The sequence below is a fragment of the Lutra lutra genome, chromosome 4 (genome assembly GCF_902655055.1).
Source record: "Lutra lutra chromosome 4, mLutLut1.2, whole genome shotgun sequence".
Taxonomy (NCBI): domain Eukaryota; kingdom Metazoa; phylum Chordata; class Mammalia; order Carnivora; family Mustelidae; genus Lutra; species Lutra lutra.
Genome location: NC_062281.1, coordinates 113,685,965 through 113,703,093, shown reverse-complemented (window position 1 = coordinate 113,703,093; position 17,129 = coordinate 113,685,965). Strand labels below are relative to the sequence as shown.

General features: G+C 35.1%; 1 protein-coding gene across 1 annotated transcript in view; it reads right to left on the bottom strand.

Annotated features, from left to right (window-relative positions):
* DPYD (dihydropyrimidine dehydrogenase) overlaps window positions 1-17,129 on the bottom strand; it is an 853,664-nt gene that overhangs the window by 808,097 nt on the left and 28,438 nt on the right. Inside the window, exon 2 of the mRNA XM_047727240.1 lies at window positions 5,295-5,405. Coding sequence (XP_047583196.1) covers window positions 5,295-5,405 — 111 coding nt within the window. The remainder of the gene's footprint in view (window positions 1-5,294; window positions 5,406-17,129) is intronic.

Here is a 17,129-nt window from a genome sequence, read left to right as displayed (position 1 = left end):
CCAAGATTTGACTGTTTGTCTAGCAATTTAAATTGATTTTCCCTAAAAGCAAAATTTGAGACAGGGATTTGCGTACAGGTGATTTACGGAGTAAGTCCTACTCAGGAAAAGTATAAGAGGGGTAAAGCAGGGTGGGAAGGAAGGAAACTTGCAGAGCAAGGATGTAGTCAGTGATACTGTCTAGTCATAGCCAGAGCAATAAGGCAAGGCTCAGGAATATAATAGCCCACAAGAGTTCTTGTCCCTGCCTTGAAGCAAGTAGGCTGACCTCCTTCAGGATATTGTCTTTGTCTTTAGTTTTGGAAGTTTAATTATGACATATCTTGCTATAGATTTCTTTGGGTTTCACTCAGGTCTTTGAATCTATCGGTTTAAATTTCCTGCCAAATTTGGAAAGTTTTTACCCATTATTTCCTTTCTCGTATTTTTCAGCCCTTCCCTCTTTCTTCTCTTCCTCTGGAGAGCAGCAGAAGTCCAGTGGTATCTCCACTGACATCACACAGGTGAGTGGAGATATGGACCCACTCAGTTACTAGCTAGCTAATGGGGATCAAAGTACTGGCTCCCAGGGAGCCTGGGTGGCTCAGTGGGTTAAGCTGCTGCCTTCGGCTCAGGTCATGATCCCAGGTCCTGGGTTCAAGCCCCATATCGGGCTTTCTTGTCAGCAGGGAGCCTGCTTCCTCCTCTCTCTCTGCCTGCCTCTCTGCCTACTTGTGATTTCTCTCTGTCAAATAAATAAATAAAATATTTAAAAAAAAAAATACTGGCTCCCTAATCTTTACACCCAAGCCAAGTATTTGGTTCACAGTTTTTCTTGCTGTGTTTGGCTAGAGTAGAGAAATTACTATCTGAAGGTTTTTGGTCTTGCTAGACTGTTCCTTCCCTGTTATTTTAGTTAGAGAGAGCAGAGTTTTGTTCAGACTTATGTGTGTGTGTTTGGGGGGCGTAGGGGTAGGTGGGTGGGTGTGGGCATGCATGCACACACAGTTATCATTGCCAGTTCTCCAATTTCTTTAGCTCCAAGACCGGGATATTTTTTTCATTTTATTTATCTATTTTACTATTTCCATTTTTTTCCAAAACACATTTGATTTATTTTTACTTTTAAATTTAATTAATTAATTAATTTAAGTAAGCTCTACACCCAATGTGAGGCTTCAATTAATGATCCCAAGATCAAGAGTCAGATGCTCTACTGACTGACCCAGCTGAGCACTCCTCACCAAGACTGGGATAAATGCAGAAAAAAGGAACCCAGGGAACTCACTACTGTTTCATTCTTTAGGTTGCATTTCTCTAGCTAGGTGGCCTTCTCTCTTCCTTTCAAAGTCTTATGTTTGCTTTATATACACATAAGGTTTTTTAATTTTGATGAGTGATTATAAAACTCAAGTATGAAAATTTACAAATTAAAATATAAATCATATCTTTTGGTTACACTTCTAATCAATTCTTCATGCAAACACAAAGAGCATACTAATGAAAAGGAAAGGAATTACATTCTTTAACTGCACTGAGAATAACTTTCAAACCTAGCTCTATCGTTCCACTTTGGGTATGAATTTCACTGCTCTTTTTTAATATAAGTGTGTCAAATAGAATTTTCAAAATGGTATAAATTCGGACCAATAAAACTGATCTTACAAATTGAGATGATTAGATGATTTTCCACTAATACTTGCTTATCATAGAAAACTTGAAGCAAACAGAAATACTAACAAAACAAAGCTAATCACTATTAACATTCCATTATATTTTCTTTTTCTATGTGTCTTGGTGTGTGTGTGTGTGTTTAACTGCACACAACCATTCTTAAATATAATGTTCATGCCTTTTCCTTGTAATATAGATTGTATTTTTCCAGATTATTATTTTTAAAAAATTTCCACAATTGCACAATTTTCCACTGAATGGATCTGCCCTAATTTATTTAACCACAACTCATTGGATGCAATTCAGTGGGTTTTCTCCCACATTTTTCTCTACCAAATAAATAACATAGGGATAAGTTTCTTTCGACTTATTTCTTTACCTACATTCCTAATTCTTTGTTTAGGATAGTCTACTAGAAGATGAATTATTGGGTTGTAAGTGATAATTTAAAGATACTGTTATGGATGTAATTATGTCCCCCACAAATTCATATGTTGGAGTCTTAATCTCCAAATACACTCAAAATGTAAGTGTATTTGGAGACAGTCTTTACAGAGGTAATTGAATTAAAATGAGGTCATTAGGCAGGACCCTAATCTAATATGATTAGTGTCATTATTAGAGGAAATTTGGACATAGGGACATACAGAGAAAAACACCACATGAAGACACAAGGAAAAAGCAGCAGAAAAGCCTCAGAAGAAAACAACCCTCTCAGATTTCTAGCCTCCAGAACATTGATAATTTCTATTTTTTAGAAAACCAATTAATGGTACTTTGTTACGGCAGCCCTATAGAACTAAACACAGGTGTTAATGAATATTGTCAAAGATACTGTCAAACTGCTTTTCTCAGAATTTGTGCCAATATATACTCAATGGAGAAAACCCATCTCACTGCATCTTTGCCGATAATTTATATACATATATATAAAGTTTATATTTATATATTATATAAATAATAACATAAAATAAAATATAAAAAGGAAATACTTTTATATTTTTATATATTTTTGTTTATTTTTATATTTATATTTATAAAAATAAAAAATAACATATTTATATGTAATATTATATATTATTTGTATGTACACACATATGGTAAAATGAGACAGTTTACAGTTTAACATTTTAGAACAAAATGCTAATTTTCATAAAATAAAAGTAATACAAATGATAACAAAGAAAGCCTCTCTTTCTCAATAAAACCTTATTCTTTCTCAATAAAGGTTTCTCAATACATACATACATGTATTGTATGTATGTATGTATAAACATATGTTTACCATACATAGCTTAATAATATATAAATGTGACCTTAGAGAAGAAGTCATATAATTTTTCTGGATCAGAGTTCTCATACCTTTAAAATGATTTAGACTTAATAATCCTTGAGGGCTTTCTAAATTTAAAATTTACATGACTTCTTTAGTCACATCATAATATAAGATCATGCCTTAAAGGGGCACCTGGGTGGCTCAGTGGGTTAAGCCTCTGCCTTCGGCTCAGGTCATGATCCCATGGGATCCCATGGGATCCCTTGGGATCAAGCCCCACATCAGGCTTTCTGGTCAGCAGGGAACTTGCTTCCCTTTGTCTCTCTCTGCCTGCCTCTCTGCCTACTTGTGATTTCTGTCAAACAAATAAATAAAATCTTAAAAAAAAAAAAAAAGACCATGCCGTAGAATCAGTCTCTTACTTGATCTAATGATCTAATTTGGATCACACTAGTCTCCTTTCAGAGACCACATGGTGGAAAGCAAAACTCACCCAAATGGTACAAAGAAAAGTGGACTCCAAATTCAGATTTGCTACTAAGTGGCTGTGTTATCACCTCAAGTCACATTGTCTCTTTGTATTTCTATTTCCTTTTTTCATTTAAAAAACTTTGCTGAGTGGGGCGCCTGGGTGGCTCAGTGGGTTAAGCCGCTGCCTTCGGCTCAGGTCATGATCTCAGGGTCCTGGGATCGAGTCCCACATCGGGCTCTCTGCTCACCAAGAAGCCTGCTTCCCTCTCTCTCTCTCTCTCTCTCTGCCTTCCTCTCCATCTACTTGTGATCTCTCTCTGTCAAATAAATAAATAAAATCCTTAAAAAAAAAAAAAAAAAAAAAAATTTGCTGAGTGCCCAGTGACAAAAAAATTTTTAAAAAATCACATGAATACATACACATCTGTACGCATAGTTCAATTTCCATCATCAAAGAGTTAATATGTAAGGAAGAAAGAAGTACATAAAAAATAAACTGGAATCATTACATTAGACAGTATAAGCAAAGTACCAAAAAGGCCAATGCAAATAAACTAATGCTATTAATTGTTTCACTAACTGACCTGAGAAAATTAATTTTGGGGAAATAAATTTTGAGAAATTGGGTAAAAAGGAAATTGCTTTCCTAATTTAAAAATGTATACCCCCTAAAATGGTATTTTAAATATTGCCTTCAAGGTTGTACTTAATCCCCATTTATGGCTTCCAAGTGCCAGACTCATGTTAATCTCATAGGATCAGCTAAATAACATTTCAGCCACCAGTAATCTCAGACATTTTTGCCAATGTACCTCACTTTGAAATATTCAAAGTTCACAGTGTCCCCCAAATACTGTTCATATATTCCCCAAAGGCATTATCCTACAACAGTCTGTATATACCAATGTATTCTTCAGTTGAACTATATCGGTAATATGGCAACTCTTCCGTGTCCTTGTGTTAATATACAAAACAATTTTTAAAGGCTTTAATTAAGCCTTTTTCATTATGATAAATATACTCTTTAATCCGCACCACCTATTTTACCTCCTCTCCACCCACCAATTTCCCATCTGGGAGCCATCAGTTTGTTTTCAAAAGTTAAGAGTCTGGTTCTTGGTTTGCACTTTTTCCTTTGCTTCTTTGTTTTGTTTCTTAAATTCCACATATGAGTGAGATCACATGGCATTTGTCTTTTTCCAACTGACTTATGTCGCTTAGCATTATACTCTCTAGCTCTCACCATGTCATTGCAAATGGCAAGATTTCATTCTTTTTTAGGGCTGAATAATAAATATTCCATTGTTTATATACACCACATTCCCTTTATCCATTCATCTATCAACAGACACTTGGGCTTTCTCCATAGTTTGGCTATTGTAAATAATGTTGCAATAAACATAGGGGTGTATGTATCTTTTCAAATTAGTGTTTTCATATTCTTTGGGTAAATACACAGTAGTGTAGTTACTGGATCTATAATAATTCCATTATTCTTTGTTTCAGAAACCTCCATACTCTTCACAGTGCCTGTACTAGTTTGCACTTCTACCAACAGTGCAAGAGGGTTCCTTTTTCTCCACATTCTTGCCAACACATTGTTTCTTGTGTTTTTGATTTTACAAAACAATTTAAAAAGAAATTTGATAGAGTTTTAAGAAAATAAATTTTGGCACCATACTAAATCCATATAATTTTTAAATGTTTCAATAGATTTTTAAGGAATAAAAGACATTTTTGAGATTTTTCAAATATAAAATATTTAAAATATGAAAAAATTATAGCTGTACTTTACACATATTTAATTGTATCTCAAAGTATATGTAGAATCTTGTCCTATAATATATAAGATGAGATCATTTTCAGTGTGAAATCATCTATCAGTTGTACTTACAGAGCAGTTTTTATCAGGATTTCTTTTCCAATGTTTCTTGTCTACTTTCTTGGCTGAAGTGGAACGCAGTGTTGCATGAGTTTGCGTTCGAGGATTTAAAGTCAGGATACTCTGAAGACAGCAAAAACAATGTATAATCATATATACTGGCAGCATTTAAAAAAAATAAAAATTTAAGGATTTCCTGGCACACCTTAAAGACATACTAAAAATGTTTTCTCCTTCCGCTATTATAATTTCACAATAAGCTTATCTAAAGTAATCATTTACTAGGCAATATACTTGTTGATTTTATAAGAGTATTGATCATAATATGAAAAATTTAAAAATCACACAAACTATACTAAAGACTCCTTAAGATAAATTTTATTCATAGAATTTACATGAGAATGAGATCAGAAAAGATGGAGGTTTCATTTAAACTTGTAATAATAGTACTCTCCATTTTAAGTTTTTAGAATTTACAAATTGCTTTCACATGCAGTACCCAATTTAACTTAATAATAGCTACTATCTCAAAATTTTGGATGAGCAAATAAATTCAAGGTGGTTAGGTTACCCACTTGAGATCTCATAATTAATATGCAGAAGGGACTGACATAGAACATAAGTTCTTCTCATTATTAAGCTTATATTCAAATTCATCCAAAAATAAAGTCTATATTTTACTGTGACTTTGTGAAGCATAAAAGTAGAAGACAAAACCTTTTTAACCACATGTGCAAATACATTAAATAGCACCTGAATAACTCAATAAAGAATTAATTTCAAAGTCCTGTCTTTTTTAAGATTTTATTTATTTATTTGACAGAGATCACAAGTAGTCAGAGAGGCAGGCAGAGAGAGAGGGGGAAGCAGACTCCCTTCTGAGCAGGGAGCCCGATGCGGGGCTCAATCCCAGGACCCTAGGATCATACCTGAGCTGAAGGCAGAGGCTTTAACCCACTGAGCCACCCAGGTGCCCTCAAAGTCCTGTCTTAAGCAAGCATTTAAAAGAAAACCACTAGAGATCTTCTAGAATGGAGTGGTATGAAGACCTCTGCAGATCAATTCTCCAGCAAACAAACATACTGATAAAAATTAGCAAAAATAAGAGCCCTTTAAAATCTCCAGAAATCATGCTAAAGTCAAATAGCAATAGAAGAAACAGTTATTTCAAGAAAAACCTACTAAAACTTGGAAATAGTGAAGATCTATGGCATCTGAGGGATGGCCTGTACACCCCACCCCCCATGCTCCCCTCTCAGAATGACAAAAATTCCACCTCAAGAGAGTGCAGCCAAGAACACAAGGGCCCATCTGCCCTAGCTTCCAACTGAGGCTGTGGTATGTCTCAGAGAAGGGCAGACTATTAGTATTTCTCACCCCCCCACTCCTCCCACTCACACCCTTCTCCCCATCCACTATGCAGCTACGAAACTCCACAAAGTGCAGCTGAGATGTCAGGAGCTCCCTTGCTTCACCCAGCTCCCATTCATAGAACAGAGGCTCTACCTGAGGAACAGCATACCAATAACCCAGGGGTCCTGATCACCCTCCTCTCAACTTGTTCACTATTTGGAATTAATATACCAGGAGAAGCAAACTGAAATCAGAAGCTACTGCCCATACTCACACTCTACACATACAGCAAGAGTGTCAATCTGAAAGAAACAGGCCACTAAAACCACCCCTAGCTCTGTAGCTGTGGCTTAGAGATTTTTCACAGCACAAGAAGCATGCCATAAGGAACTGACTTTATTAGAATCAGTATGTAGGAAAGTTCAAGCCTATGGGTGCTCCCAAAACAATAAATAGTTTCATGGCAAACAAGAGGAGGGTGATAGCTTCATGAGAGCAATCAACCAAATCATAAGGCAGATAGTTTACCAGAGAGAACCACGAAAAGAAATGGTTAAGAACAGCTCCCCTAAGGTCACAGGAAACCTCAAAGACTCACTTCAAAAGCTATCCCTGCAAGGGGCCCAAATTTAATTGACTTACACTGTGGAACAATTCATATCCCAGAGCACTGTCAAAAATAATAGAACAATCAGCCAACAATCAATGAAAACCAAGAGCTGGGTGTAATACCAACAGAGGTGAGCAATTGAACAGCAAAAACAAAACAACAACAAAAGGAGAAAAGGCATATAGAGCCCTGATAAAACCACTAGTATCCCAGAGTAATTGTGCACAAGCTCAAGACTTCATCCTATGCAAGTACAATCAGAAGTTCACACCTTAGGGGAAAGAGACTTCCCAAAAATAGTCCATCGAGTCACACTAAACAAATAGGCAAACACCAATAAGGCCCATCTTTGAGAGGAGGTGGTTAATATCCAGAATATAATGTTTTATCTAAAATGTTTACTTTTCGATAAAAAATTATAAGACATTCAAAGAAACAGGATTATGTGATCCACACAAGAAAAAAAGCAGACAACAGAAACTCCCTCCAGAGGGAGCAGGTGTCAAATTCAACACACACACAAAAAAACTTTATCTATATAGTACACTCTACCCAACAACAGCAAAATGCACATTTTTCTCAGGTATACACAAAACATTCTCTGGGATGGACCATAACCTAAGCCATAAAACAAGCCTCAATAAATTTTTAAAACCATATAAAGTAGTTCTCCAACCATAATAGAATGGAATCAAATATCAATAACGAAAGAAATTTTGGAAATTCACAAACAACATAGATGAACATGTTAACATTAAGCTGAGAGAACCCAGTTATAAAATAGCACATATTGCATGATTTCATTTATATAAAATTTCCAGAGTAGGTAAATATACAGAAACAGAAAACAGACTGTGCTTGCCAGGGATGGGAGAACTAGGGGGAAATGGAGAAACTGACAAAGGGTACTTGGTTTCCTTTTGGGGTGATGAAATTGAGGGCGGGGATGGCAACACAACTCTATTAATAGACAAACAGCTTTTGAATTCTATACTTTGTGTGAGTGAATTGTACAGTATGTGAATTATACCTCAATAAAGCTGTTATCAAATAAATAGTCACTAAATTCTACGTTCAGCAGATTTCACTGTGTACTATATTCACTCTAATAAACATCATTGGGACTTAATTTACTAGCCCAATATAAATGAAGATTATTTTTAGCAATTCCTATATATGACAGACATGAAATTTCTTCAAAATCCACCAATTTAGATGTCTAGGTTTTCTGGACAACAAACATCAAATAGAGCTATTAGTTTTATGGTTTCAAATGGCTTATTCCTTATGATGAAAAAATGACAAAACAACATATTAATAAGAGCCAATACTAGAAAATATAATATCATTTTTATACAAAAAAGTTAAAAATACTTTCTTATTATAAAATAAATGTTTTTTGTCATTATTTAACCTTGAGCCATTACTAATCTCATACATTAATTCAAGCTGATGAATACAAAGATGACATTTTTTAAAGGTAGATATTGTGACAAACATTTAAAGGAAAAAAAACCCTGGATAACAGGCAAGATGGTTCCATTTATTTTAGCTTTTACTTCACAATCCATATTGTGATAAATGATTATGTTTATCTATGTCAGCATAGTAATGTAATTTTTGAGAATAAACATTCTGAATGCAATTTATTGGCTGCTTATCACAGTAACTTTTCTTTTACATAGCATAAGTAGAAAGTATAACATAACATGAAATATTGGGTTAACCTTTTACGAAAAGGCAGTGAGTTGAATTCAATGGATCTTGGGTAAAAATAAATTGGATTGTGGAGAATAGTTACCAAGAATTTGACTTAATATCCCAAATGAAAAGTGATATAACATAAAAATTCAAAATATAAGTGGATGAGGGCTGTTAAAAACAATTTCCAAAGCAAGACATTTTAAAATTAAAAGTCAATATCATCAATAACTAAATAGCTGGCAGAATAATATAGGAGAGTTCTGAATTGCATTCTTCCTAAGAAATGACCAAAGCCAGATCCTACCAGGGTCACAGAGTCCGCTCTCCCGATAAATTCAGCGCTTTAAAAGGCCTGTTAACCCTTTCAGATATAAGGCTTGTTACTGATAGAGGGGATTTTCTCCCCTACAAAGAATTTGGCCTTTGGCTTTCCCAATCATCTGCAGTAAAACAATAAAAATGTACTGGTGATTCTAGAAGCAAAACAAACAAACAAAAAACAAAAACCAGAATCTGAGAAATCTTCCCTATACCATTTAGTTTAAGAAATGATAGAATATGATCCAGACACAGACTTATTTGTGAGAGCAAATCAGGTTTATGTGTTGTCACTGTGTTGTCTATCAACACTATTCTGGGAAGTGTTGTGAAGAATGCCACAACATACAAGCTAAAATTCCGCATCTGAGGAGAGTCTTTCTTTACTCGCATAAAGGGCACAAAGAGGAGGCCTCACTTCACAAATAAAAGCATTAAGAATTAGACTAAAAATACTGGAACTGCAGTATTATTTGAGAGCTTGAATTCCAACTGCAGGAAGCCAGTTGGCCAAAATGTCCTCTTTCTAAAAATGTGGCTTTGTTTTATATCACAATATCAGTTATCTAAACATAATGCATCATTAAGCTTTCCTCATCCTCTGCATTTTAAATTATAAACAAATGTTTCCTCTTCATTCCTGGCCACCACTGTAATTCTGAGCCATTAACATGTTACACACATACTGACATTTTAGATTTAGAGGCTGAACTTGGTGAATTAGATTTTAGCTTATTTAGATTATGCTTAAATTTTGTCTTTGATGGCTTTTTCTGGGTCTTCCATAAGTTGTCTCCTACTTCCCATTCCATCAGATAAAAATTTTTAAAAAAAGAATAAAAACCATGTTTTTCTCATTTTTTTCATAACTGGACATAAATATCTTCATTTCAATAAAACATTTTATTGTGCTATCATTTTTTTCTCAATAAATATTCTTAACTAAAAGGAAAATGGAATTATCTATTGACTGATACTTTTGTTCAGTATTTTCCTTCATCCAGGCAACAATCTAATGAATGTTGATCAATGAAGATCTGAACTTTACATTACTTACTCGTTTAACAGCCTCTTGCTTACAAGCCCTGATCTCGACCAATTATCCCACCCTTTCCCATGTCCATCATTAGTCAAAGTATAGTATGAGTTTAAGTATCTTTAGGAATTCACAAAGGCACCTTTGGTTCTTGGATAAGCTCAGATCTAATAATGATTCACTCTCCTACTGGGTTGCAAGCAGAAGTAGAGAGAACGCAGCTTCATTTTGCATCTTATACCAACACTCAAGGTATAAATTAGTCTGAAGTCTGAAAACCTTGGAAATCCATGCTAATCAGTCCTGGTCAGGGACTCTCAGATTTTCTTAATTACTATTATTATCATTTAATGCACTTCTAGTCTTTGGCCAGCCTCTAGACTTCTTTTCCCTTAGGTTGAAGTACCTTTTGAAGTAACTTTCTTTTATCTTTTTCTTTTTTTTTTTTTTTTTCATTTACCAGCTCTACACAAAGGCCAATTTTCCCTTTATGCAAATGTTTAAGTCACTGCAGTCAATAAATAATCAATGAAGGAGTTTATGACAGTTCTAAATTTTAAACTTTCATTTTATTAAGTATTCACTAAGCAATACACATAATGTCTGAACTTAAATTTGGGTTTAGATTTTAGCTCTCCTATTTTTGCTGGGTATTTAAACTCTCAATCCCTGTACTTCTTCAACAATAAAATGGTGATTAGGAATGTACCTTCCTTCTCAGACGGTTCTTTTGAGGATTAAATAAAATGATACACAGGGTGATGGGGTAACTGGGTAATGGGCACTAAGGAGGGCATGTGATCTGATGAGCACTGGGTGTCACATGCAACTAGTGAATCATTGAACACTACGCCAAAATCTAATGATGTACTATGTGCTGGCTAATTGAATTTAAATTAAAAAATAAATAAATATAAATAAGATGATACATAAAAATGTCTAGAAGGTGTATGCTGTGAAGGCTTAATTCCTGTTGTCAGTTAGTATGTGACAGAACTAGATTTTAGGTTCCATTCACCCAAAGTATATTCATATTCTTATACTGCCAATTTCGAATATATACAAGGGAATCATTTTCTTTAGTATAGAAAAAGATAAAGGAAACAGGTGAAAAGTTAACTATAAATGAGATAGTAAGAAAAAAATAGAGCTGTATCCAGGTGAAACCAAATCATTGGTCCTGAACTTATCTGTGCCCTAAGTCTACAATTTCAGAGGGAGACTGCCTGAAAATGCAATACGCTCTTCACAAATTAAAATGGCAGTGGGGAAGGGTCATGAAATTCAAATATAGATTTTTAAAATCCACTACACATAAATAGAAATGCAGATATCATTTTATAATACATTCAACAGTATATAACCCATGGACCTTTGGTCTAAGCATGTTTAGGTGAATTCACATTACAATTCCTTCCAGAGAAAGGTCAGACCAAAAGTGATGAATTTATAAAACATCAAAAAACTCATCAACTGGAAATGAATGAGCCCCTTCAGAATGCTAGTCCTTTTGCCTAGGGAATCTGATTCATTTCTACTGAACAAATAGTTAACACAAATAAAATAGTTTATGCATCTTAAAACATCCCATTCATCATGTCATTCTTTAACTAAACGAGGGAAGGTCAGCTACATGAAGTTGTTGCCTGCATTTCAAGGCCCAGTATGTGACTCTCCTTTGCTTATAAAATACACACCATACACCATGCACCTCAGTGTTCTTTACGTATAATAAATGCCTTTTTATTGTCTTTCAGAAAAGATTGAGAACTCAAACACAGGAACAATTACTTACACATCTGATATTAATCTGACAATTCCTAATACAAAACAGAGCATGCCAGAGTGGTGACTGATTCTGACTTAGATGCTGTATTAGTCAGCTTGGGCTGCTATAAAAGAATGTCACAGAGGGGTGCCTGGGTGGCTCAGATAGTTAAGTGTCAGACTTTTGATTTTGGCTCAGGTCCTGATCTGTGTCGTGAGATGGAGCTCTGCACTGGGCATGGAGCCTGCTTAAGATTCTCTATCTCTCTCTCCCTCTCCCGCTGCCCCTTGTTCCAACCCCACCCCCACCCTGCTGGTATGTGCACTCTCTCTCTTAAAAGAAAAAAAAAAGGGATCTCTAGACTGAGTAACTTGAACAACAGACATTTCTTTTTCACAGTTCTGGAGGCTGGGAGTTCCAAGAAGGTGCTGACCTATTCAGTTACTAGTAAGAGACCACTTCTCCCGGGTTTGCAGAAAGTCACCTACTCTCTTTGTCCACATAGGGCACAGAGAGACAGAGAGCTCTCTTGAGTCTCTTATAAAGGCACTAACCCCAATGTGAGGACCCCACCCTCAGGGCCCCATCTAACCTAATTACCTCCCAAAGGCCCAATCTCCAAATAATATGGATTGAATGTTAGGGCTTCAACACACAAAATTTTTATTTTAAGATTTTATTTATTTATTTGGCAGAGAGAGAGTGTACAAGCAGGGGGAGCAGCAGAGGAAAAGGGAGAAGCAGGCTCCCCACTGAACAGGTAGCCCTGTGCATGGCCCAATCCCAAGAGCCTGGGATCATCACCTGAGCCAAAGGCAGATGCTTAATGGACTGAGCCACCCAGGTGCCCCAACACAAAATTTAAGGCGGACACAGATACTCAGTCCATAATCATAGTGGAAAAATTTCTACTTTTTGTAGATCTGTACAAATCTGTAAATACTGGGAATTAATTTACAAGATAGACTTATCTTAAGATTATAAACAGTACCACATTGAGTTTATACCTTTATTTTATCAAGAAGAGACTTTGGTGGGGCACGGGTACCAAAATGGACAAAGAAGAGTGGAAGACACAAGCTCTCAGTTATGAACAATTTAAGTCACAGGGATGAATAGGTACAACATAGGGAATACAGTCAATGGTATTATAATAGTGCTGATGGGAGCTACACTTGTGGTGAGCATAGCATAACATAGAGACTCAGAGAATCATATGCTGTAGACCTGAAACTAATGTAACAGTATATACCAACTATACTTCAATCAAGAAAAAAGAAGAAACTTCAAAAAACAAAAGCAGTATGATATGGCATTACTTAAATTTTAAAAATAAAATAAAAACAAAGAAAAAATAAAAATAATAAAATAAACAAAAATAAAAAATAAAATAAAAACAAAGAAAAAAAAGAAATTAACAATAGCCATTATGTATCCTCTTTTACTCTTTAAGTCATAAGAGTAGCAAAACATTAATAACTTAGATACTAATTTATATACTCTTCATATATTTTCATTACAAAATTGAAAATCAAGTATCATATCCAAACACCAAATGATATCAAAAACAGAAAAAAAAGATAAAAACCTGTAATACAGCAATTTTCTTTAAAAATTTCACTTCTGTAATCATAAACTATTTAATATAATGTTATAAAATATCCATGCATTATATATCTAAATGAAAACCAATATTTGGAAAAGGCATAACTATGAAAATCCATGCTAAAATAGCATCTTATGTTGGCAAGAACTGAATGAATATATATATACACACACACACACACACACACACACACATATCTGTATATATATATATGTGTATATATATATGGATATATATGAGTCAATACACAGAAATCCAAGATAATATTATGAAGTGAGAAAATTGATAAGGATTATTATATTATCATAAAAAATGCAAAAGTTCACTGGGTAAATATGACAGTTCATATTCTGGAATTCATGCTTTTTTTATTCAAGAATAATTATTTTATCCTAAAACTTGCTTTACAGAAATTGTCTCAAAGTAAAATCAGTCTTAGAGAGTCTTTTTACATAATATAAAAAACTATTATGATTTACCTTTAATCCATTAACTTCTGTGGATAACAAACACTGGTTTTCAAAAGATCTGTGTTTACAAGACTAAGGGTCATTTTAGTTCAAGAGAGGTTTAAGTGTATACCAGCATGCCAAAGGTAAAGCAATAGTGACCAGCAAATAGAAAAGCTGGAAAACAAAACTTAAGAAGAAATAAGGAAGTAGGATCTTGCCCAATTGAGTTTTAATTTTTTTTAAAAAATTAACTAAGCTGAGCAGGTATCATGATTTTCAGGTTCACAAAACCGTAATAAATCAAGGATTGACTAGTTGCCCTTTATATGGGTAAAAGCAAAAAGGAAACATATATGCACTACCAAGTGATTTATATCAGAAACAAGAACTAAGATGATTTTTTTAATGACCTATGAAATTTTTTAACTCATTAGTATGAAGGATCATCATAAGATACTTTCTCTTTTAAGAAGGATAAGGTGGAACAAAGAGTATATGGTGAGTTAGGAAGTTGGACTATAATCAAGAAAATAAAACATGTGAAACATGTGAAAACACTTGTATTATTTAAGTCTTAGTTTAATTCTCAACTCTCCGTGACTTCTGCACAGCATTCAATATTGTTAATTCACTCCTCTAACCAGAAACTCATCTGCTTTGGTCCTGACCTCATGGTATTAAGATCACTCTTTCTATTCACTATTTTTATTTTTGTAATTTCGACATCCCCTCTTGACCATAATGAAAGGATCTTGGACCTCTACTACATGCCTTCTACTAATGATTACTTTTCTACATCTGAGCTTTATATCTATATTCTAAACCCTGAGATCTCTGCCTTGATCTACAGTCATCCACTTCACTGGATGCCAAATAACCCACTTACATGTTCTATCATTATCTCGATTTCTTAATACCAAAAAAAAAACAATGCATTGTCTACCCCCTCAACTTTTTAACTCCATTTGACTCCTGTCAATACTACCACTTCTCTAGTAAAATGGCCTTTATACAGTGTCAATCTATACTACTTCTTTTGTTCCTTAAACCCACATTAATGCCAGTCAATGTTAGTTACATTTGGCCTATCTTTAATACTTTCTATTTCTCCAACCTACTGCAGATCCTTACACAGAATGCTTGGACTATAATATAATAGTACTCTCCTAGATAAACCATTCACCTCAAGTCTGTGCTTTCACCTCTTTCTTATATGACAATCCGTACACACATATAAATGTATGTGTGCATGTGTGCATGCACACACACACACAAAGCTTAAATGGCTCCCCATTACATATATAACACCAATAAAAACTATCACCTTACTATTCAGTCTCAAATCCACCTACCACTCTAACACAACTCCACCTCACCTATGTGTATGTTTTTTATTGCTGTTTTTGTATTTTAAGTAGGCTCCACACCCAGCAAGGAGCCCAACACAAGGCTCGAACTCACAATTCTGATATCAAGACCTGAGCTGAGATCAAGAGTGGGGTACTTAACCTACTGCACCACCCAGGCGACCCTCACCTATGTGTAGTTTATTGAGTCTATGTATACTCCTATGTCCGTATCTCTGCTCACTTCACTCTGTATCTGGGTCTAGAATACACCTACTTTATGTTAGTTTAGATGCTAACTTTTCGTAAGTACCAAGACTATTTTCTCTAAAATTTAAGAAGCACTGTCCTTCCCCCTATTTAGATTGCATCCATAAACTTCTATAGACTCTAATGCCACTGTCATTCATGGTACATAAGGATATGATATTAAGTAAATATTAATACATATGCCCTCTCCCATCAAAATGGTCACTAAAACCCTCAAAAGTGAGGATATTTTTTTTAAAGATTTTATTTATTTTTTTGGCAGAGAGAGAGAGAGAGAGAACACAAGTAGGCAGAGGGAGAGAGAGAAGCAGGCTCGCTGCTGAGCAAGGAGCCCAATGCGGGACTCAATCCCAGGACTCTGGGATCATGACCTGAGCCAAAGGCAGCCACTTAACTGACTGAGCCATCCAGGTGTCCCAAAAGTGAGGATATTTTTAATATAGCCTCCTGTAAACCAAGGAAAGTTCACTAGTAAAAATTTGCAAAAAAAACAATTGTTAATGGAATATTTTTCTTAGCAAAACAATAATACCAAAAAGCAGCGAGAAACTTCCACTGGAGAATAGAAGGATTTTAATGCTGCCAAGTCAAATAGAATTCTGTTTTCTTCTTGTGTTCAATCTATTGCAGAGGACAAAGAGAACACCATTCAGTACTTGTCAGCAGTTACACAAATTTTAAGCCATATAATCATTAACTTCTCCAAAATGGGAAGTCAGTGTTTTCCACACTTTCACTGAAAGGTTTAATCATGCACCTCACTTGCTGAAACAGCAGTGAAACACTTTGAACTGAACCTTGAAATCTGTGGTAATATAAAGTCAGCAACAAGTTCTGACAAGAAAACAAATGAATTACTTGTTATCTGCTCTTCACATGTTCTCAGGACAAAGTTTTGGATTTTATTATGCAACATAGATACCGCCAACATGAGACAGACATGGTCCCTACAACAAAGAAGCTGCAGACCACTGGAGGCAGCAGACAGGATAAAGTAAAAATAAAGTGGTTTGAGTATATTCATAAAATACTGCAAGGTGCTGTGAACTCAGAAGGTGAATCTAGGAAAAGCTAAATTTAAAGGATTTATTTATTTTCTTTTTTGTTTGTTTTAAGATTTTTATTTATTTGACAGACAGAGATCACAAGCAGGCAGAGAGGCAGGCAAAGAGAGAAGGAGGGGAAGCAGGCTCCCTGCCGACCAGAGAGCCTGATGTGGGGCTGGATCCCAGGACCCTGGGATCATGACCTGAGCTGAAGGCAGAGGCTTCAACCCACTGAGCCACCAAGGCGCTCCTATGTATTTTCTTAAAGGTGTATGTGCAATCTTTAAAATAAAAGGAGATTCTTTAAGAAATCTCCACTAAGAGAAACTGTGATGTTA